The 23,849-nt window shown below is 40.3% G+C and overlaps 1 protein-coding gene across 1 annotated transcript; it reads left to right on the top strand.

Annotated features, from left to right (window-relative positions):
• Nucleotides 1–768: 768 nt before the first annotated feature.
• Nucleotides 769–6,280, top strand: COX7A2 (cytochrome c oxidase subunit 7A2). Its single transcript, XM_019967038.2, has 4 exons — nt 769–1,006; nt 2,170–2,259; nt 4,414–4,498; nt 6,078–6,280. Exons 1-4 carry the CDS (start codon nt 989–991, stop codon nt 6,134–6,136), a joined length of 252 nt encoding a protein of 83 aa, XP_019822597.1. The 5' UTR covers nt 769–988; the 3' UTR covers nt 6,137–6,280.
• Nucleotides 6,281–23,849: the final 17,569 nt, after the last annotated feature.

Below are 23,849 nucleotides of genomic sequence, written 5' to 3'. Positions count from 1 at the left end.
GTTATTTTATCTACATGTTTCACCTAGCTGACCCCATATATCATCAGCTTTCTTTTTGAAATGACAATGGAATAATTATGTTTGTGAAAAGGTGGACATATTTATTGTAGTATGGGGTAGCTGTTTTTATATTTATAGCCACTTGGGGGTGGGTACTTGTCATGTGGGGTTATTTAAGCAGGACTGCTATCTGTGCTTAGCAAGTCCAATCACGGAACGTGCCCGGCCAGCCTGAGGCAGCAAGCCCCAAGAGTCTAAATTTGCTCTCTCGTTTCTGGCCCCCCAATTAAAATTTCCCCCTGTTCTCAGCGTTCTCCCAGACTCAGAGAAACAAGCGAACAGTTTCCACAACTTCGCGACCCTGTGGGAGAGTTTCATGAATGGGGAGTTCTGCAGCATCCAAAGGTAGAGGAAGATAAAAACTGGTATCCCGACGCAGCTCTGCACGGCACATGCTCAGCTCAAGGAACAGTAACGGTCTCACGACAGTGGAGAAAAAAAAAAAAAAAAAAATGTATCCGTGTAAGAGGAGTTAACCCTTTTTGTTTCGTATTTTATCCAGCCAAACCAGGTTGCTCAGAGTTCTACGGCTTCTTGTTCAAAATACACAAACTAATTTTCTTTCATAGCCTGGCCTCATATTAATTTTATCTAAGCTAGTTAAAAAGAGGACGTAACTCCTCACTGCTTGCCTCTCTGGTCTCAAAAGTCGTCTGTGTCTCCCCAGCCTCAGCTCCTGGACCATTCTGCCGCTCAAGGAAGAGGCCGAGGCGCAGAGACAGCCAGCCGCCTAGAGCGGCCTCAGCCAGCCGGCCGCCCTCTCTTTCCTTTTGCTCTCTATGGTTAGGAGCGCCGGCCCCGCCTCCGCCCGGAACTATTTGGGTTCCAGGCGCTTGCGCAAGGCCAGACGGTAGTTCCGGTTCCAGCGTGGGGCGTTCTTGTTGCTGGTGGTCAGTTGTCGCGGTTGGTGGGTAGTAACTGAGCCAAGATGCTACGGAATCTTCTGGTGAGGAGCTTCTCGGCTAGCCATTGTGATGTAGGGCGGGAGGGTTGGGAGCGGAGGTTGGAGAGTCAGGACGGAAAACCCCTGGGAAGGAAGGGAGAGGGCGGCTTCGGAAGTCACCTTGGTTGGTGTCCTTTTCGCTTGACCTTCCTTCCCTTCCGTGCATCCCTCTCGCCCCAAGCTGTGCTGGATAGATGTAGGGAGAGGAGAAGCCTGGGAGGAGGCCAGAAGGTTGTGCGTTACATACGCCTGGGGCTCTTAGTCGCCACCCCTGGTCTTGAGGGTCCAGGTGGGAAGTTTCTGATACCCGGAAGCCTCGGAAAGATACATCCTCTGATAATGAAAGGTTTGAGTTTCAGTGGTTGTAGGCTTTATGGGTGTCAAAAGGTAGTTTGAAAACAATCTATTCAGTTTTGGGTGGGACTTTAGGAGCATTCATGGCCGAAGGGTCGTGTTGCTATCACCAGGCGGTTTACCGCAGTGTCCTTTATCCCTCCACCGACGTTGAGCATGTGAAATAGTTTCCCCGAATTTTGAGAAAGAAAAGGAAAATGTAACGGTGGTCGTTTTCTTTGGTAATTATCCAGTAAGACTTGATCTTCTCAATATATTATTTATTTTAGAAAATGGAGTGCACATTTGTTGTTTTAATCCAACTGGATATGTAACGCAAGTCTCTCGTAAAAGATTTATACCCTGTTGATTTTTGAGGAAAAATGTAATGAGGGAAACATTTTAATTAAATAGGAATCATGCCAGTTTATTTAATACCAACTAATAGGTTTTTAATAATCTGGTACAGTATTAAATAAAAAACTTTGATTCTAGTGTTCTTTTGTAACCATTGTTTATTTTTATAATAATATCTATGTATCAGTATGTTTTCCTCATATATTGTTACTGGTTCAGTTCAGGTAAAGGTCATAATTTTTTTCGCTCAAAATCTACATGAATTACTTCTTGAATGTATTTGGTAATTCAGAATGCAATGTAAAATGCAATGGACAGGAAACAGAGGAAAACCTCAGTGCTTGTGTATAGCTTTGTTATTGACGAATCAGATATGTTTTAACTGTAAGTTTCACTTTTCTGTAGTACTGAAGATTAGAAATGGTTAAGGGTTTCTTTAAGCCCTAAGTCTAACATAATGGATTTTTAAATTTCAGGCTCTCCGTCAGATTGCTAAGAGGACCATAAGTACTTCTTCACGCAGGCAGTTTGAAAATAAGGTTCCAGAGAAACAAAAGCTGTTTCAGGTATTGAAGTATTTTATAGGTGTTACTTGTAAAATTAGATTACTGAAAGTTGGAGGTAGGAGGTAAATCTGTTTGTTAGCAATCCTGCTGTGTTAGCAAAAGAATAATAAGAAACTGCCTATTGATAGCTAACCGGGCATTTGCTATAACCAGGAGGCCTTTGAGACAGCAGAGGAAATGAGGGGGGAAGGGTAAAGGTCAAGACACTTTCTTTTGGAGGGGTCACCTTGTGTCGGTACTCTTCGGGGTAGTTGCACAGTAGTGGACAGATAGAAGGAGCTCGGAAGTAGAACAAATACATGCATGGAAACTTGATACATGTTAAAGGTGTATTTCATATTAGTGGGGAAAGGATACAGTAAATTGATACTGGAAAAACTGGCTGGCTCTTATGAAGACAGTAAAGTTACATCCCTTCTATATTTTATATTAAAAGATTAATTTTAGATGTAAATACTTCTCCCTCAAAAAAAACCTAAAAGATAATATAGGAGAATTTTTTCCAGTTTTACTGAGGTATGTTTGTTTGACAAGTAAAAATTGTATGCGTTTAGGTTGTACCTGATTTTTACTTAAGGTGTACATTGTTACATTTAATATATCCGTGAATGATTACCACAATCAGGTTTAATCTTAGGAGCCATGCTAAGAAAGTCTTTACAAAGCCTAGAAGCTGTAAAGGAGAAAAATTGCACGGTTTGGTGACATGAAAATTTCAAATGTTCTGTGGTTACAAGAGCTAAGTGACAAATTGAGAGAAAAGTTTTAAAATTAACGAAAAGTTAATATCCTTATTATACAGAGAGCTATAAATCAGTAAGAAATGCAAATTAAAATGACAAGTTGCTACTCTTACCCCCTGATTGATTGTCAAAACTTTAGAAGATTTAAAATAGGTTATGATAGCCAGGTATGGGAGATATGTACATTCTTATACAGTACATTGATACATGCCAGGTTGTAGTATTGGTATAGAAATTTTACAGGGTGTTTGAAAGTATCATTAGAAACAAATTACATATGCTATGATCCAGGACTCCCATTTTAAAAATCTTTGCTACATAGGCAATTTGCTGACAGTCCAGAGTTAAAACTGCACTTCCAATGCAGAAAGCATGGGTTGGATCCCTGGTTGGGAAACTTAAGATCCCACATGCCGTGAGGTGTGACCAAAAAGTAGAAAATTACACACACACACAAAAAGGATCTTTCCTACAGAATAGTAGCATAAATATATAAAATTGGGAAATAGGCTATTATTCATTATGGGATTTTAATATAAAAAAATCCCAACCTAAACACACATTAATAAAGGATTGGCTAATTATGACACTTCTTACACAGTGAAATGCTATGTAGCCATTAAAAGGAACAAAGTGGTTTAAATGGACTAACAGTGGTTTTTAAGATAAGTATTGAGTGAAAAATAGTGTGATAGATCATCTAGCACAATCTCATTTCATGTATTAAAGAAGTATGTGTATAATTTAAAAGCTTTGACAATATAAGCATTAAAAAATTAAGGATATGTATTTTGCTGTTAATAGTGGATTTCTCATGAGGAAAGACTTAATGGAACATAACAGTTTACCTTTTATAAGTAGTTAGGTTATTGATTTTTTGTTTTATTGTGATCTCTGGTTTTTCATAAAGAAAATTTTAAATGGTTAAAAAAAATTCTGTCTTGTATGCTACAAAAAATAAAACATATTTAATAGATGTATAAAATATCTATTATATGCCAGGTGCTGCACAGGGGGACTAAAGATGTAATTTAGGGTTATAAACCAAAATAATCTCCCCATTTTTTAAGGGAAGGAAGATCCCTATAACCAAATGTAAAGTTTGATGGTTACTGCATTTTTAAAATTGATGAACTTAATATATTTTCACAGCTTTACTGTTTATATTTTCCTTGAAAAGAGCATCTTTTTTAGATCTGAAATTAACTTTTATTTTAAAAGTAGTTTTTATTTTAAAAGTAGTTGCAGTAGAGAAAGAATCAGGAAACTTACAGTCCTTTTTAATTTTGATATTTAAAATATTTCAGTTCCAGGTGTCTAAGAAGCCACTTACTTTCATATGAATGGATTAATCTTTTTCATTTAGTTGGAAGCTAATAACACATGTATTAATTATTATTATTTATCTTAGGAGGATAATGGAATTCCAGTGCATCTGAAGGGTGGGATAGCTGATGCCCTCCTGTATAGAGCCACCATGATTCTTACAGTTGGTGGTAAGTTGGTGGAATGCTTGCTGTATAGCAAAGTCATAGTAGGGATAGCTAACAACGTCATTGCTCTCACTATGCCAGTGTTTTAACACAGGCAGTCTGTCCCCAGAACCTGCGGTCTTAATTGCTTCCCATACAATGACTCAAGAAGATGATTGATACACATTGTATAAGAACAATTTAGTGTCTTAAAAAAACATAAGCCAGTGAAGTTTGATGATTCTCTTGTGATAGAGGTGGCTTTTGGAGCGTGCCTCTGGTGGCTGTGCAGGCCTTTGGAGGAGTCAAAGATAGCTGCTACAGCCCGTCTCCTGTAACAGGGGTTCTTAGGTATTTTGACTGTGATGCATAATAGAAACACACTTTACATGTAAACCATGTACATACGTATTTATGATGGAAATAAAACCTTGTGCAACACAGTCCTTTTTTCACTACATGTAAAGCGCTTTGATATTTTTTCTGTGAATTGGGTGGGTCCATTATTCAGTATTAGCAATCACAAATTGGTATTTGTGATTGGAATATCACAAATTGGTATTCTAGAAGCAGAGTTAGGAATTTGAATGATTCCTCTATAGAGGAGAAGGGAACATAATATTAGTGATTACTGTGTGCTCGTTCTGTTGATAGGAAAGCCACATACATGGGTTTCTATAACCTTTGTATTAAGTCTGTAATGTATCCTCCTTTTAAAGATGAAGTTACGTTAATTTTGTTGTTTAGTTGCTAAGTCCTGTCTGACTCCTTGACCCCATGGACTGCAGCACACCAGGCTCCCCTCATGGTGGAGGCAAGAATACTGAAGTAGTTTGCCATTTCCTCCTCTAGTGGACTACGTTTTGTTAGAACTCTTCATTATGACCCATGTATCTTGGGTGGCTGTGCGTGGCTTGGCTCATAGATTCATTAAGCCCCTTCGCTGAGACCAGGCTGTGGTCCATGAAGGGGTTATGTTAATTACTCAAGATAATATCACTTCTTTGTAGAATAGCTGATATTTAAACCCTAATCACAAAGTCCCCTTGCTTGTGCCAAGGTGCCTTCTTTGACTTGAGTTGATGTAGTGAAGGGGTGTTTACGGACAACCAGAGAGTGACATTTGGGCTTTATTAAGGTAAAGTCCTGAATTAGAAATTCTTACTTATAGATTTGATTATTTAAAAATTATATGTCACTCCTCCTTGGTTTTATATTGATGATACACTTCAGGGAAGGCTTTGGATATTTGTCCTTCTTTGGCTTTTGAATCATTCTTAGCATTTCTCAGGCAATCTTAGGTTATATATTCTTAACTTATTTAAAATTTTTCCATGCCATTAAGTTAGGGAATACATTATTTTCCTGTGTCTAACACTTGCTATACAAGTTAACTAATATTGAAATGACATTAAGTGTGTTTGTATATATATATATTTTTAATTTTGCCAGCATCTATCAAAATACTTTTGTATGTTCTCATAAAAGTAGTCTTAATACCAAGATTGCCTTTACCTTACAACTTTTTAGCTGGAATATTGAGTTTATACATTTAAACCTCAAGATTTCTTAAGTTCTTATTTTGTTTCTTCTCATTTTTCAGGAACGGCATATGCCATGTATGAACTGGCTGTGGCTTCATTTCCCAAGAAGCAGGATTGACTTGAGTTTATCCTCCCAGCAATCAGTTGGGTCAATTCCATTCAGCTCTCTGTGGACCAGTAATCTGATACGTAACTGAGTTCTTTGGGGATCAATATTTATTGACTTGTATTAGCTGCCACCAATAAAGCAGTCTTTACCATGCCTTGTTTTATTTTATCACTTTAAGATACAGTATACCAGTAATATGAGCCTTATAAACCTTGGTAAGGAGCAAAAAATGTTTCTTTTGTCATTAGGTTATATAAAGTACTGTTGTATTATTTTAGTGACTTTATTTTTAGCAGCTTCAGATTACAACAGGGAATGGTCTTCAGCTCTAAAAGAGCTTGACACATGGAGAGTCTTTGAGTCTTTCCCTCTTCCTCCTCCGTGCTGTACTGTATCCTGGGATGTGCTAGTACCTGAGGTTAGTAGAAGCAGGTTATTTTTGGCTTATGGGGTTCAAGTTTTGTTTTTTTTTTCCCCTCTCTTAGCTGTGTGTCTTTATGATTAAGAATATTGGATGTATTCTGCAGTGTAAAATAGGCTTTAGTAGAGTAGCTGTAAAATAATCCAGCATTTGTTCTTTTCACACTCAGAGTGAGCTTCTGTTGCGTTAGTTTAATCCATAATGTGAAGTGAGCCTTTCCTTAAAATACTTAGTTCATCTGTCACTAAGTTAATCTTCTGGGGGAATAGAAGGAGTCAAACTTTGTCATCTCCTCTGTGAGGTGTGCACTTGTACACTCATGAAGATGAGTCTAGGTGTGTCAGACCTCGGGGTAATCTATGAGTAATGGTTTTCTAAACTTCAATTTCTGGATAAAGTTGAGAAAGTCAATATATTTAGAAAAATGGAGTCAAATCTGAAATAGCCAAACTAAGTCTTTGCCTTTTAAAACATTGAGGCTTATTGTACAAATCCATCTCAACACACCTGATGAAAGGTGTTTCAGCCTTGAATCTCGGAAGTCAGATCTTGGGAGCCGTATACCTAACCTGCTACTGAATGCAGGAGTCTGCCCAGCCTCTTACAGAATCTCATTACTAACAGCAGACAACACTGCTTTTGAAAGGAGTAGAATGAGTATCATTAGACATTTCTAAATTCTGAGAAAGTTCTGAAGTTGGCATGGAATCTGGTCCAATTCTATGATTCAGAGCAAAAAAGCAGCCACTGATAATATTTTGAAACTAGTTACATTTATCAGCATTGTGGTGGTGGTTTAGTCACTAAGTCATGTCCAACTCTTGGAATCCCATGGGATTCTCCAGGCAAGAATACTGGAGTGGGTTGCCATTTCATTTTCCAGAGGATCTTCCCGACCCAGGAATCGAACCTGGGTATTCTGCACTGCAGGCAGGTTGTTTAGTGACAGCTCTGAGGGAAGCCCCTCATAGCAATCAGCATGAATTTCATCCATGTGATTTGAAATGCTTTTATAACATGATGTGAAAGATACTTTTGTACAGCAAAAAAGAAGTCCAGCTTGGTATCCTCTACAGCCTTTATCTCTTGGTGCTGTGAGGTACTTTTCTATTTCCGAGGAAACCTAGTGAGGAAACATATGCGATTGGATAAAGTAGAAGTAGGTTAAATGCTTAAGATACTTCAAAATATTTTTAAGTCCTGTAATTAAGTTTTTGCCCTTCACTCTAAAATTCTGCACAGTCAGCAGGGGCGGAAATGGGAAGGGGGCAAAGGGCAAGATCTCAGAAGAGGGTTTGCTGGGTAGAAGCCTGTGAACTTACCTGCTGCACTTGGCATTTAGTAAGGGAGAGAAGACTCTGATAAATTTCAAAGACCAAGTTATCCATAGAACAGAGCTCATAAGAAGTATTAAAAATGTGCCCTTCAAAAACAATTGTCATTCCAATCTTCTTTGTAGCTTTACCACATATTATCCTTTTGAGAACAGTGAAGTGAAAGTCACTCAGTCGTGTCTGACTCTTTGTGACCCCATGGACTATTGTCCATGGAATTCTCCAGGGCAGAATATTGGCAGAATTTCCCTTCTCGAGGGTTTCCCACATTGTAGGTGGATTCTTTACCAGCTGAGCCACCAGGAAAGCCCTGAAAATAGTATCTGTTACTATACTGTTTGAGAATAGTATCTGCTACTAAACAGATGATATTCTATGATATTATCCCATTAAATGCCGTGGGAGATATATTTAAGTGAAATTCTGTTAGTACTGTGCTCAGAATTACATTTGTAGTCTAGCTGTTCTAGGTGAAATTACACTGAAAAGCTAAAGCTCAGGGCATGCAGTTTACCCAAAGATACAAATAGCAAGACTTAAAGGCTAGGTTTATCTTGAATTGTTGAAGTTCACGGTCTTTGCAGTATACTTCAATTTACTGGGTGTTTAATTTTATGGGCTGGGACAGCTTCAGTGAACTGCTGGAAGCATTGTATGCAAATATGAGTGCCCTGCAGACATCATCCCCTGGCCTGTTGGGCTTCCAGAAAGGGTGATCAGTACAGTCTCCATTTCCATTTTTCAATTTCACATTGCTCTCTCTGTATGACTTGCAATCTACCTATCTGTTTAACATATGTCTCTTCCTCTTTGTACATGAGGTCTAAAGTCCACATTCATCACCAACCACATGCTCCTCTGCTTGGTGTATGTATGCTCATTCTTGACTGAGAATCTGGGAAAGCGCTCCAGGTTCTGCTGGAAACTTGTCAATTCTTTCCTTTACTCCCAGCATTTCCTGTATTCATCTTTGTCAAGAAATCCATGCCTTTGAGTCTGAATTCAAATTTGAATTAATTGTTGATAAGACTGGGAACAAGTATAGCACTGTAGTTAGTCACAGATCATAAAGTCAGGAGACCCAGCTTCAAGCCTTGGATTAGATGACCATGGTAGCTAGCCTTGCTAAACTTGTATCTTTATCTGCATAAATGGAATAATGCCTGCTGCATATGGCTATTCCAATGCATGCAACAAAAAAATGGTTTCTGACATGCCAAGTGTACAATAAACGCTAGGTACTTCTATTGTCCTCTGAGAGAAAGAACTATATTTTTTCAACTCATCCCTGTCAATTGGGCACAGCGCAGGGTCCATGAGCTGGTCAGGGCTGGTAAGACACGCCACGCTTTCGTCCACGACTTGAATGTCTGCAGGCTCTGCTATCCGAAGCGCGTGGCTTTCATGCTCCTTGTGAGATGGCTGCTGCAACTCCTGGTATTGTGTTTGTTTTTGTGCAGGAAGAAGGGAGGTTGATGAAAAGACCACGTGCTGAACAAGCGAGCTCTATTTAAAGAGCCTCAGAAGCCCCACCAAAGACTTAAGCTTTTATCTCTTTAGCCAGATCTTCTGCCAAATGGTTGTGTCTGCATTCAAGGAGGCTAAGAAATGTGTTAGCTGGGTCTGTTGCCAAGCAAAATTGGAGTTCTGTTGAGTGATGGGAGACAGGGTATTGAGTTGGCAAGTAACTGTCTCTCCCCTAGTCAGTTTTTTTCAAATTTAATTTGAGGATAATTGCTTTACAATGTTGTGTTGGGTTCTGACCTACAAGAGCAGGAGTCACCGATATGTACACATAGATCTCCTCCCTCTTGAACCTGTCTCCCACCCTCATCCCACCCCTCTAGGTTTGTCACAAGGCATGGGCTCTCCCCCAGCCAGTTTGTTTGTCAAAAGAATGAAGTCCTTGCTGGAGGAGACAGGAAGGACCTGCGGGCATTTTGGTTCCTAGCTGTAGTTGTCTCCAGTGCCCACAGCCGTGCCTGTTCGTAGGCTTGATTGCATTCCATCATCAAATAAGCTTCCCTTTGTGCTTAAGTCAGTTCAGGCAGGTTTAAAGCAAGAAGCGACCAAAGCAGGATTTCCTAAGTTTTCCATCTCTTACACCATCTAGGACCACACCTCGACCATTTACTCTAAACCAAGTTATATGCTTAAATAAGGCAGCCGTTACTGGTTTCTCATAGCAGACAGGAATGTTTCAAAGCAACAAGAATGCAAATAGGGAGAACACGAATGATAAAAACAGAAATGACAGTGCTGCCGTAGTCAGTTTGGTTCAGGGTTACAGAACCCTTTCTGCCATTTGAGGGCTTCTCTCTCTTTTTTTTATTTAATTTATTTTATTTTTTAACTTTACAATATTGTATTGGTTCTGCCATATATCAACATGAATCCACCACAGGTATACACGTGTTCCCCATCCTGAACCCTCCTCCCTCCTCCCTCCCCATACCATCCCTCTGGGTTGTCCCAGTGCACCAGCCCCAAGCATCCAGTATCAAACCTGGTCTGGCGACTCGTTTCATATGTGATATTATACATGTTTCAATGCCATTCTCCCAAATCATCCCACCCTCTCCCTCTCCCACAGAGTCCATAAGACTGTTCTATACATCAGTGTCTCTTTTGCTGTCTCGCATACAGGGTTGTCATTACCATCTTTCTAAATTCCATATATATGCGTTAGTATACTGTATTGGTGTTTTTCTTTCTGGCTTACTTCACTCTGTATAATAGGCTCCAGTTTCATCCACCTCATTAGAACTGATTCAAATGTATTCTTTTTAATGGCTGAGTAATACTCCTTTGTGTATATGTACCACAGCTTTCTTATCCATTCATCTGCTGATGGACATCTAGGTTGCTTCCATGTCCTGGCTATTATAAACAGTGCTGTGATGAACATTGGGGTACACGTGTCTCTTTCCCTTCTGGTTTCCTCAGTGTGTATGCCCAGCAGTGGGATTGCTGGATCATAAGGCAGTTCTATTTCCAGTTTTTTAAGGAATCTCCACACTGTTCTCCATAGTGGCTGTACTAGTTTGCATTTCCACCAACAGTGTAAGAGGGTTCCCTTTTCTCCACACCCTCTCCAGCATTTATTGCTTGTAGATTTTTGGATCGCAGCCATTCTGACTGGTGTGAAATGGTACCTCATAGTGGTTTTGATTTGCATTTCTCTGATAATGAGTGATGTTGAGCATCTTTTCATGTGTTTGTTAGTCATCTGTGTGTCTTCTTTGGAGAAATGTCTATTTAGTTCTTTGGCCCATTTTTTGATTGGGTCATTTATTTTTCTGGAATTGAGCTGTAGGAGTTGCTTGTATATTTTTGAGATTAGTTGTTTGTCAGTTGCTTCATTTGCTAATATTTTCTCCCATTCTGAAGGCTGTCTTTTCACCTTGCTTATAGTTTCCTTTGATGTGCAGAAGCTTTTAAGGTTAATTAGGTCCCATTTGTTTATTTTTGCTTTTATTTCCAATATTCTGGGAGGTGGGTCATAGAGGATCCTGCTGTGATGTATGTTTTGATGTATGTGAGAGTGTTTTGCCTATGTTCTCCTCTAGGAGTTTTATAGTTTCTGGTCTTACGTTGAGATCTTTAATCCATTTTGAGTTTATTTTTGTGTATGGTGTTAGAAAGTGGTCTAGTTTCATTCTTTTACAAGTGGTTGACCAGATTTCCCAGCACCACTTGTTAAAGAGATTGTCTTTAATCCATTGTATATTCTTTCCTCCTTTGTCAAAGATAAGGTGTCCATATGTTCGTGGATTTATCTCTGGGCTTTCTGTTTTGTTCCATTGATCTATATTTCTGTCTTTGTGCCAGTACCATACTGTCTTGATGACTGTGGCTTTGTAGTAGAGCCTGAAGTCAGGCAGGTTGATTCCTCCAGTTCCATTTTTCTTGTGGCTCAGTTGGTAAAGAATCTGCCTGCAATGTGGGAGACCTGGGTTCGAACCCTGGGTTGGGAAGATCCCCTGGAGAAGGAAAAGGCTACCCACGTCAGTATTCTGGCCTGGAGAATTCCATGGACTACAGTCCATGGGGTCACAAAGAGTTGGACACGACTGAGGGACTTTCACTTTCTGTCATCTGAGGTAGTTATACACAAGTTCCCCAAAGCTGCTGATTGATTTCACGGACATCTGGCCTGGGACTCCCACTGCCTGGGTCCTGTATGCACCCTTGTGTAGAGCAACACCTCATGAGCCACTACCCAGGACTTTGCTTCTACATATACCACAAGTTAACATATATTGGGTACTTACAGGGTGCCAGACACTCTTGTGGGTGCCTGGGAATCATTGTTGAGCAAAATATGCAGATTCTTAGCCTCACTGAGTTTCCATTAGAGAGGGGGTGGCAGGGAAGACAGTTAATAAAACGTAAAGATGAATTGTACAGTATGTTAGTGGGAGAGTCAATTCCTAGGTAGGTTGGTAAGTCTGGGGTCCCTGAGGAGGAAAGAGAGGTCTGGGGCTCTCAAGGACGGTGTACGGGTCTGGAGTTCTCAAGGAGAAGAAAAGGACAAACTTTTTTTTCTTTAAGCCCAGAGCTGATGATTGCACAACAAAACAATTCATCTTGCTCAAGGATATGTTTTTCCTTAAACTCTGTACCAATGATTATATGACAGCAATGTATCCTACTTGAGGACGTGTTTCTCCTTCTTGAGAATCTTCTGACTAATCCTGTTATCGTAAAATGTATATTAAGAGAGTGGGTCTGGTAAGACCTTTCTGTTTATTGTTAGTTCTAATCCCATTATCTTAAAATGTAAATTGTGGGAGTGGGTCTGGTAAGACCTTTACAACCTTGAGATATTCTTTTGATTTACTGTAATAACCGATTGAAAGAGTGTATAGCTCCCTTGCCAGTACTAGTGAGGGGGGCACTCTCCACCGCCTTCTGATGTCTGCGTCAGAAGCTTTCTCTGTCACTTTTCCTACTTTAATAAAACTCTGCTACACAGAAGCTCTTGTGTGATCAAGACTGGTCCCTGGTTCCGAAGCTAAATCTTCGGAAATCACGAATCTGATACCGTTCACCGTAAGCTATTGTTAGCAGGTAACGAATCCTATGTGGTGGTGGGGGAACCAAACGGCATGGGGCCGGGGTTATTGGTTGTAGTAGTAAATGAGGTATGAGGATAGGTGTCAATGGGAAGCAGACTTAGTGCTTATTCGCTCAGTTGTGTCTGATTCTTTGTGACCCCATAGACTATAGTCCACCAGGCTCCTCTGTCCATGGAGTTCTCCAGGAGAAGAGGAAAATTTGAAATTTTACGTAACCTCCTGCTCCTTCTGCCTCTGTAACTCAGCTTGCTCCTTGCAAAGTCTGGGTCACGTAGGTCTCAAAGTGGGGACTCAATACTAGAAACTGAAGCTTATCTCACTCACCCGTGTTCTGCTCTCTGCAATCGCCCAGTTCCTGCAAACCCACGAACATGTTTAGTCATGCCTGTCTGTGTATAAAAACTCTGTAACCCATTTATTCGATGCTCAGAGCTTGGAGTGTTAACTCCTCTGGGCCCGCCAGTGTAATAAACCTGAGTTTTCCAGTTCTCTGAGTGTGGTGCTTGGTTTCTTGAGTACTGGTTTCTGCAACATTTCTGGAGGTCCCAGAGAGATTCCAACCATGCCGGCCCGTTGAGCCACTGGATTGGTGGCTTGACTGGGCTGGAGCGAAGGAACCCTGTGAAGGAACCCTGAGATGAACGAGCAGGCACGCCACCTGATGGTATTCCGGGTTCTCTTTTGGACCAGTGTTCCGACTCTCCGGATGGCCGAGCCCCGACTGGACTCATTGGAGGGATGGACCAACTCACCAGGAATGGCCACAGGATCAGGTGAGGACCCAGGGCCAGTCCCCAGTCAGGTCCTACCCCAATGGGTAGAAGTGGAGACTGATCACCTCCTTGGAGCTCCCAGGAAGGGAGCATCAGATAGGGAGAACTGGGGACTCAGGGGAAGGGAGGCATTGTGACTGATAACCTCCTTGAAGTTCCCTGGAAGGGAGCAACAGTTAAGGAAACCTGGGGACTTGGAAGAAGGGAGGCATTGTGATAGCCACTGAATGTGACTGCGTGATTTCTGATTGAACAGAGAGAGAAATTTTTCTTTTTATAAACTGCAAAACCAATTATTTTTGCATATGCAATTAAAAACAACTAGCTTTTAAAAGGCCTGCCTGGGGAAAAGCTGAAAGTCAACCCTTTCCATGCCCTTGAAATACACAGCCAACTTTGCCTGAGACGTCAGCCTTGGGCAAACTAGAACTTCAAGTAAAGAAAAAAAAGTGGGGTGGGTCAAAGAGATATTTTAAATCTCAAACAGAAAAATATAAGATCTCTGTCTGTCTGTATTTATGTATGTCTCAGCATATGTCTTTTGTTTTGTTTTCCGATAATATTGTTGAAATTGTAAATGAGTTCTAATTTAATTGACCTAAAGAAAAGTAAGCACTTACATATCAAATAATTCTAAATACAAGAAAAATAAGCCTAAATAATTTTCAGATTCACATGAACGGGGAAATATTCAATATTAAATATCTAGTATTAATGTTTGTTTGCTAATCTAAAGGAAGTAGGATGTATGTTTTTAATAAAGAAGATACAAAAAATAAAAATTACATTTTATAAAGGGAAAAGAAAGTAGGTCTGACTTACAGGTGGCCGTTACAGAAAGTGATTAAAAAGTTTGTGGAAAGCAGACCCTGAAAAAAAAAATTGTACATGGTTAGGACTAAGTTTAAAATAAATTTAATTAAGTTTACCTGAGTTTAAAGTAAGCTGGTGCAAAACTTGAATTCGGTCTTTCTCTTTGTTAAGAGGACATACCTTCTTCAGATGTTGAACTGCTTTTAATAATAGATTTAAGTTTCTTACCTCTTAATTGACGAGTTCTATATTTACCTTTGAAATCTTTTGTTACCTTGGACTAAGTAAATAACTATTATTTCACAGTGACTTATATGATCCTACCTGACTGAGTTGTTATAAACCCTTTTGATATTTATCGACAAAACGTCCTAAATAACTTGACTTCTAGCTAACTTTGGGATGCTTCAGAGGGCCCCTGAGACACCCCAAAGAGCTATTAAGCTACCTGGGTTCACTGGACTGTTAAATTACATGGGAAGTACTGTTAAAGTGGCGGGGAAAAATATCTTTTCAGGTTATACTGTATGGCTGATGTTACTAATATAGATATCCTGAAATTATGTGAAATTCATATAGATCTGATATGCCCTGATAAAATATGGTCAATTATAATTCTAATTATCATATTAAAGTGTTATGACCAGGTTTATTTGTCAATTGCAATAGAATCAGATTTTAAACATGCCTTCTATGGTTCTACTTTCATGCCTTTAGAAAAATACTGCTAGTTTTTCAAGATTTATGGAAAAAACTTTCTAAGATTAAGCAGATAAACAAATTTTGTTATTAACTGTAAGCTGGTACCAGACTGGAATTTGATCTTCTCTCTGTTTAGAGAACAAAGATTTCTTAAAATGCAGCTTTCAATAACAGATTATGAATTTCTTTGCCTTTAAGTGATTTATATTTGTTTTTAAAAATCTTTTTGTTACTTTGGTAAAGTAAATAAACATTATTTAAGATTATGGTACATGTAGACAAAGCTCATTCTGCTTCAAAAAAAAAAAAAAAACCCTCATGGTTAGACTTTTGGTATCCTGATGTCCTTAAAACATGGCTATAGTCAGTTCTTAAATTAGGAAATTAAAAATAAATAAACAACAGCTGAAAATCAAAGAGCTAGGGTTATGGGAAATCCAAGAGGGTTGCTTGGCTTTTCCTGGCTCCCTGACAGACCTCATTTTTATTTGATGGGTTAAAGCCTTACCTGGCTACTGTGTTAATGCCCTCACAATGAGTCCTCCAAAAAGAAAAAAAAAAAAAAAATTATGCTTCACTGAATATTAAGTGCTAGTTTTGTTAATTAAGGTCTATGTTTACTAAGACTCACTTCCGAGATAGTTCCTTGTTATGTTATGTTGCTAAAAGTTTTAATTAAGTTATTAGAAAGGACACTAAGATTGTTTCTAGAGCTTATCTCAATAACCAGTCTTTGGATAAAAGTCAGATGCTCCTTGATATACAACCAGGAGATTAACAGTTGGTTATAATCATTTAACTGAGTCAGATGACCTGGGGTATACCCGGCTGTACCCAATGAAAGTTCTTGACTTAAATTCTTGCTTGTAACCTTACTAATAACTGCTTGCTGTATTATTTTCTATGTAGCTTGTTTCAGAAGATTATTTCTTACATTACCAAATGTGTGGCTGAGCCTGTGATAAAATGCTGATATGCAGTTCCATATGAGATCAATAATTGTAATAATGTAACTCTAGATATGGGAAGAAGCAAAAAGAGGAAATATTTTCCTGGCCCAAGAGGTTAGTAAGGTAGATATGGTCCAGAGACTTTTGCTACTTACAAGGCCTGGCCTACTGACAACGCATTGAGTGGCCTGTCAATGGAATCTTTGTTAGACTGGGAATGAGCCTTCCCAGCACTGTGGGACACAGTGACCATGAAATGCCCCCCAAACATGGTCAAATATGACTAAGAAGGGGCCCTGCTGACTGGAAGTTGGCCCTTGTCAGCTGCCTCTACAAAGATTAAATCATGACCACTGCAAGATGCTGACCTTCAACACCCCCTTGAAAGGAGTTCAGGGTGGAGACAAAAAATAAGGCACCCTGTGCTCTGGGAAAACCCAGAAAAACAGGCCTTCAGATAGTCAGATGTTTTCAGGTAAAGATTTTTATGAGTCCAAATTCTTGCATCTTCTCATACCTAGAGAAACACTAATGTCATGAATGAGTGTCTGGACTTGCTTCTCCTGGCTAGCCCCTCAGCAGGTTTCCTACATCTATTCATCTTTGGACCAAATATCTTTAACTTTCTTGTTGAGTTTGTTTCTCCAAGTAGTAGTTCGAGAAGAATGTCCCCCAGCCAACACCCAGACAATGCTAGAACAAGCTGCCTTATCATTCTGTGTACTCTCATCTCCCTCCCCAAAGTCCCCAAATGCACCCCAAGGTCCTCAGGCTATTCTCCCTTTGAGATCTTACATGGTAGACCAACCCCAGTGATAAAAAAAAAAAGCTCAAGGGAGACCACCACCAACTAGCTGACCTGGAGATGTCCCGACACCTCCAGGCCCTGGGAAAGTCTTCTGCCATATTGCCCAAGAAAACTTAGAAAGGACATCCATTCCTTTGGGCAATTGGGTTCATGCCTTTCAGCCAGGAGCTGAGGTATGAGTTAAAAATTAGAAAAAAAAAACAACACTTCAGCCAGTTTGGACAGGTCATCCTGGCAACCACTACTGCTGTTAAAGTTATAGGCGTCATCCCTCGGATCCACCACACCAGAGTCAAGAAGGCAGCTACTTCCTGTGATGGGGACACCTGGAAAGCAGTTGGTGACACCTGGAAAGCAGTTCCAGACCCCAAAAACCTCCTCAAGGTCTGGTTCTAAAGACAACAGCCCTCAGCCACGAAGGATGCTGAGCCTTGCTCTAGTCACTCCAGAAGCTGACTAGTCTATGCACGGCAGAAGCTTGCAGATCCAGCTATCAAAGTATCGATGGATTTTCATTGTCAACCCTGGCCTCTATCCCTAATCGGTATTATTGCTGTACTTTTCATTACAGGACCAACTAGACTCCCTGGCTGAGGGGGTTTTACAGACTAGGAGAGGGCTAGACCTACTGACAGCTGAAAAGAGAAGACTCTGCCTCTTCTTGAATGAAGAATGCTGTTTTTATGTAAACCAATCAGGAATAGTCAGGGACATGGCCCAACAGCTAAGGGAACAAATCATAAAAAGGAGAGAGAAACTAGCTAATTCCTGGGGTAACTGGAACAGTATCTGGAGCTGGGCATCGTGGCTTCTCCCTTTAAAAGGTCCTCTCTTCATGCTCTTTGCAGCGTTCTTGTTTGGCCCTTATATTCTCAGTGCTTCTATCCAGTTCATAAACTCTGGAATTGAATCTATAAAGTTACAAAGCTCAATATAGCCCCCTAAACGATGGGGAGCTCTGAATATCCTACCAAAACACGAGATGATGCTTTCTACGATGAGTAATAGAAGCATCAAGAGGGGGGAATGAAGAGGAAAAGTTAAAATTTGACATAACCTCCTGCTTCTTCTGCCTCTGTAACTCAGCTTGCTCCTTGCAAAGTCTGGATCACATAGGTCTCAGAAAGTGGGGACTCACAATACTAGGAAGTGGAGTTTATCTCACTCACCCTTGTCCTGCTCTTTACAATTGCCCAGCCCATGCAAACCTGCAAACCACCTTAATCATGCCTGTCTGTGTATAAAAACTCTGTAACCCCTTTGTGAAGGGCTCTGAGCTTGGAGTGTTAACTCCTCTGGGCCCACTGGTGTAATAAACCTGAGTTCTCCAACTCTCTGAGTGTGGTGCTTGGTTTCTCGAGTGCTGGTTTCTGCAACACAGGCAAGAATACTGGAGCGGGTTGGCATTTCCTTCTCCAGCAGGTCTTCCCAACCCAGGGATCGAACCCATGTCTCCTGCATTGGCAGGCAGCTTTCTTTACCTTCTGAGCCACCAGGAAAGCCCTTTCAGTGGAAGTGTTATATTTAAATAAAACAGGAGAGTTGGAAGCTACTTAAGCAGGTATGTGGGGAAAGGGCCTCATAGAAAGAGAGAACAGCTTAAATCACATGCCCTAAGGCGCCTGACAAGTTCAAGAGCAGGGGTGGTTTTCGCTGATGGAGGGACGACAAGGGAGAGAGGCAGGAAGGGATCATGCCAAGTAGGGCCTTGATGGATGTGGCCTTTTATTGAGTAGTATGGGGAGCCATTGCAGAGTTTCTCAGAGAAGAGAGACTGACATGTTTTAAAGAGGGTTGGCTCAGCTGTCATGTTGAAAAAGAGCATAGGGGCCCCAGGATAGAAGCAGATGGACTCATCAGGAAGCCTAGTGCTGCTATCCAGGTGAGGAAATGAGAGGGTAACAGGCAGGAAGGCCAGGGGTCTCCAAACAGAGGAAATAGGCTGCAAGTGTCAGACAATTTTTTATCTCTCTCTTAAGCGGCAGGAGGAAACAAACTACTAGTGTTATGTTTCTTCCCCTTCTCTATACAAATTTAAAAAGAGATTTCTTTTAAAATTCTGTGTTGCCTTGACGACACCTGGTTCCACCTGAACTTAACGTTTCTCAAACCTTGCGCTAACTAACCAATGCATTTTTCTTATGGAAATGTTTGTCTTAAGCTATGTTAATGAACTATGTATCTACTCTAGACTCTGTCTTCAAGTTGGTTCTGCCTAAGACTCAGAATGACTTGACAGACCAGTATGTTTTACTCATGCAAATGTTCTCTTAAGTTGTGTTAGCGAGACTGTATTTGCTTAGAAACCTGCCTTTCTTCCGGAGAAGGCAATGGCAGCCCACTCTGTTACTCTTGCCTGGAAAATCCCATGGATGGAGGAGCTTGGTAGGCTGCAATCCAAGGGGTTGCTGCGAGTCAGATACAACTGAATGAGTTCACTTTCACTTTTCACTTTCATGCACTGGGGAAGGAAATGGCAACCCACTCCAGTATTCCTGCCTGGAGAATCCCAGGAATGGGGAAGCCTGGTGGGCTTCTGTCTATGGGGTTGCACAGAGTCGGACACGACTGAAGTGACTTAGCAGTAGCAGCTGCCTTTCTTCAAGATTAATGCCCATCATGTTATGGCCAAGGACAACTCACCTTGTGTCAAAATTATCTCAAAATGCATGTTGTGGGTGAGGGGCCTGATGCTACTCTGAGTTACGAGACATCTCCTTTCTATAATTAACAGCTTGCTAGTAGCTATATCACATCTGGCTAAAGACTAGACTAGCAGGGGGGCACTCTTTCTGCCCCCTTCTGATGTCTATGTCAGAAGCTTTCTCTATCTCTTTTATACTTTAGTAAAACTTTATTATACAAAAGCTCTGAGCAATCAAGCCTCGTCACTGGCCCCAGATTGAATTCCTCTCCTCCAGAGGCCAAGAATCCCAGCATTTTTCATGGCTCAGCAACAACCTTTCAGAATGATGGAGACCAAGAGCAGAAGTTGATCATCATGGAGACAATGGAGAGTGGTCAGATCATGAACAGAGGAGGAGCTTTATTCCATCAGCCAATTAGACCTTGCCCTTCTCCATCCACCCTTGCAGACATCCATCCAATAATGACTTATTGAAAGTCTGCTTTGTGTAAGGCACTGTTCTGGCTCTGAGACTATAACTGTGAACTAGATGAGCAAGCTCCTCTATGGAACTTGCATTCTAGACAGCAGACATAGACAGTAAGTAAATTCATGAGCATGGATAATGGTCTACAATTGGAACAGCTATAAAGGAATCAACAGTGTGATCTCTTAGGAAAAGTGCCAGAGTGGAAGCTAGAAAAGGCCTCAGAGGAAGTGACATTTGAAACAAGACCAAAAAAGAAGGAGCCTGCTGTGCTAAAACTTGGAAGAAAAGTATTGGGGAAAGGGAAATTGTTTTGCATGGTTGGATTGCAGATAGAAGACCAGTGTTGTTGGAACACAGGGAGGTAGAGAAAGGCAACAGCAGTGGTTATCTCTTCCCCTGTGACCAACATAACATTTGACCGTGTTCCTACACTCAGGATCCAGATTGCTTTTTTATCTGCTTTCATAACATTACACAACACAGTCTGATGACCATAGCATTGATTTAACCAAATGTCTAAACAGGGCCTCCCCAGTGGCTCAGTGGTAAAGAAGCCACCTGCAGTGCAGGAGAAACAGGTTCCATCCCTGAGTCAGGTAGATCCCCTGGAGAAAATGGCAATCCACTCCAGGATTCTTTCCTGGAGAATCCTATGGACAGAGGAGCTGGTGGGCTACAGTCCATAGTGTCACAAAGAGTCAGACAGGACTGAAGCGACTTAGTATGCGTGCTAAACAGAAACCAGCAGGTGAATATTCTATTCCAGACAGTTGTTGTTACTATTATTAGCAAGAACTAGAAGCTGAGAAAATACAGTTAAGGGGAAATCAAACAGAGCAATTATGTTTGAACCTGATTTCAAATCAAGATCTTATTCTGAACCCCATTTTTTTGATCCATTATGTACCAAGTTACTTCCTAATGAGCAAAGAAGAAAGAAAATACTTAGGACAACTTTATTGGTTGGTTTCCTCATAGATGTTTTTTTTTTTTCCTGTGTGAACACTGTTGGTTTACTGGTTATTTTTGGTAAATTTGTATCTTATAATTGTTGATTTTTAATTCTCATTCTCTCTCCTCTCCAATTCCAGTGAAGCTGACCATGTATCTGCTCTGATTGCCCATCTCTATGAAAATTATAGCTTTACAATTGGTACTTATCATTTTTTAAAAACAGCTTCTTTAAGTTGGAGATATTTTGCAAAACTTACCTCATTAATGAGAAAAATAATTCAAAACACAAGACACTTTCTATATTTTTATTCTAGTATAATATACTAGAGGGGAGAAATGATTGCATGTTTACAAATAAGTTGCTTGGAAACTAGAGAGTTGTCTATTTAAATGGTTATTTCCAAGCACACATAAAGTTTGCCTGAGGAAGAGGAACTCACAGTATTAAACTTTGCAGCCTTAGTGCTAGAATATAATAAATGTGTGTATGTGTATATATATATATATATCTTTTATTTTTTATTTCTAGTTCTAGAATCACTGGTTTCCAATGATAAATGTGCCATTAACATAATAAAAGATGGGCTGTTTCCTTAAATTCTAAGATTAGATCAGAGCTTCATTGACCTCTTTGTAGGAGGCTGTAAACTTCCCTCTGGGGAGTTGCTAAAAATATTCTCTGGTATTATTCTGAAGATTAAAGGCTAATGTCCTTATTTGGCTTTGTTAATCTCTTTCCAGGCGTTTTAGCCCCAATTAATGTGCTAAATGTTTTATTCATGGCCATTACTATTGGATATCTTCCCATGGTGCTTTTTCTTAAGAGTATCTTCTTTGGGAAATTAGAATGTGATGAAACATTGTGACTGCTTTGGTCGCAAAAAAATATTCACCCTTTGGTCATTTTTCCACCTTGATTCTATCTTAATGATCATTGTAATGATTATTTCTTTATATGTATTTTAATTCTTAATTGAAGCATAGTTGACTACAATGTTGTATTAGTTTCAGGTGTACAATATTATAATTAGGTATTTTTATGTTGTTGTTGTTCAGTCACTAAATCATGTTCAACTCTGCAACCCCAGGGACTGCAGCATGCCAGGCTCTACTATTTCCTGGAGTTTGCTCAAATTCATGTCCATTCAGTCAGTGATGCCATCCAATCATTTCATCCTCTGCCACTCCGTTCTCCTCCTGCCCTCTCTTTCCCAGCATCAGGGTCTTTACAAATGAGTCAGCTCTTCGCATCAGGTGGCCAGAGTACTGGAGTTTCAGCTTTAGCAACAGTCCTTCCAATGAATATTCACAGTCGATTTCCTTTAGGAATGACTGGTTTGATCTCCTTGCACTCCAAGGGACTCTCAAGAATATTCTCCAGCACCACAATTCGAAAGCCTCAATTCTTCAGTACTCAGCCTTCTTTATGGTCCAACTCTTGCATCATTACATGACTACTGGAAAAAAAAACATGGTTTTAACTGTATGGACCTTTGTTGGCAAAGTGATGTCTCTGCTTTTCAATATGCTGTCTGGGGTTGTCATAGCTTTTCTTGTAAGGAACAAGCGTCTTTTCATGTCATGGCTGCAGTCAACTGTCTGCAGTGATTTTGGAGCCCAAGAAAATAAAGTCTGTCACTGCTTCTGCTTTTTCCTGCCATGAAGTGATGGAGCCAGAAGCCTTTGATGGCTTATGGTGAATGTGTCATGTCGGATTCTTGATCTCAAAAGAAGATTTAGCTTTGGGACCAGGGACCAGGCTTGATCACTCAAGAGCTTTTGTGTAGCAGAGTTTTGTTAAAGTGAAAAAGGGACAGAGAAAGCTTCTGACACAGACATCAAAAGGGGGATGGAGAGTGCCTCCTCACTAGTCTAAGCAAGGGAGTTATATACCTTTTTAATTGGCTACTGCAATAAATCAAAAGAATGTCTCAAGGTTGTAAAGATCTTACTAGACCCACTCCCATAATTTACATTTTAAAATGACAGGATAAGAACTAACAATAGAAAGATCTTACCAGATCCACTCCCATAATATACATTCTAAGATAACAGGATTAGTCAGAAGGTTTTGAAGAAGGAGAAACATGTCCTCAAGCAGGATACATTGTTATATAATCCTTACTACAGAGTTTAAACTGAGTTGTTCCTTGTTCTGGGCTTAAAGGAAAACAAAAAAAAAAAACATTTCATGTGACTAAGACTAAGGAGGAGAAGGGGACGACAGAGGATGAGATGGCTGGATGGCATCACTGACTTGATGGACGTGAGTCTGAGTGAACTCCAGGAGTTGGTGATGGACAGGGAGGCCTGGCACGCTGCAGTTCATGGGGTTGCAAAGAGTCAGACATGAATGAGCAACTGAACTGAACTGAACTCAACTGAAGACTAAGGAATGTAGAGGAAAAAAAGGCACTTGTCCTTTTTTCCTCCTTGAGAATTCCAGACCCCTGTCTCCTCCTTAAGAGTCCCAGACCCTGGACTTCTTATCAACCTGCCTAGGAATTGACTCTCTCACCATGATCTAAGTTTTTTGAATGTTGAGTTTTAAGCCAGTTTTTTTCACTCTCTTCTTTGACCCTCATCAAGACACTCTTTAGTTCCTCTTCACTTTTGGCCATTAGAGTGGATCATCTGCATATCTGAGACTGCTGATATTTCTCCCAGCAATCCTGTTCCAGCTTGTGATTCATCCAGCTGGGCATTTCATGTGATGTACTCTACATATAAGTTAAATAAATGGGTGACAATAAACAGCCTTGATGTACTC

This window comes from Bos indicus, chromosome 9 (genome assembly GCF_029378745.1).
Source record: "Bos indicus isolate NIAB-ARS_2022 breed Sahiwal x Tharparkar chromosome 9, NIAB-ARS_B.indTharparkar_mat_pri_1.0, whole genome shotgun sequence".
In the NCBI taxonomy this organism is placed as follows: domain Eukaryota; kingdom Metazoa; phylum Chordata; class Mammalia; order Artiodactyla; family Bovidae; genus Bos; species Bos indicus.
This window is presented reverse-complemented; position numbering and strand designations above follow the sequence as displayed.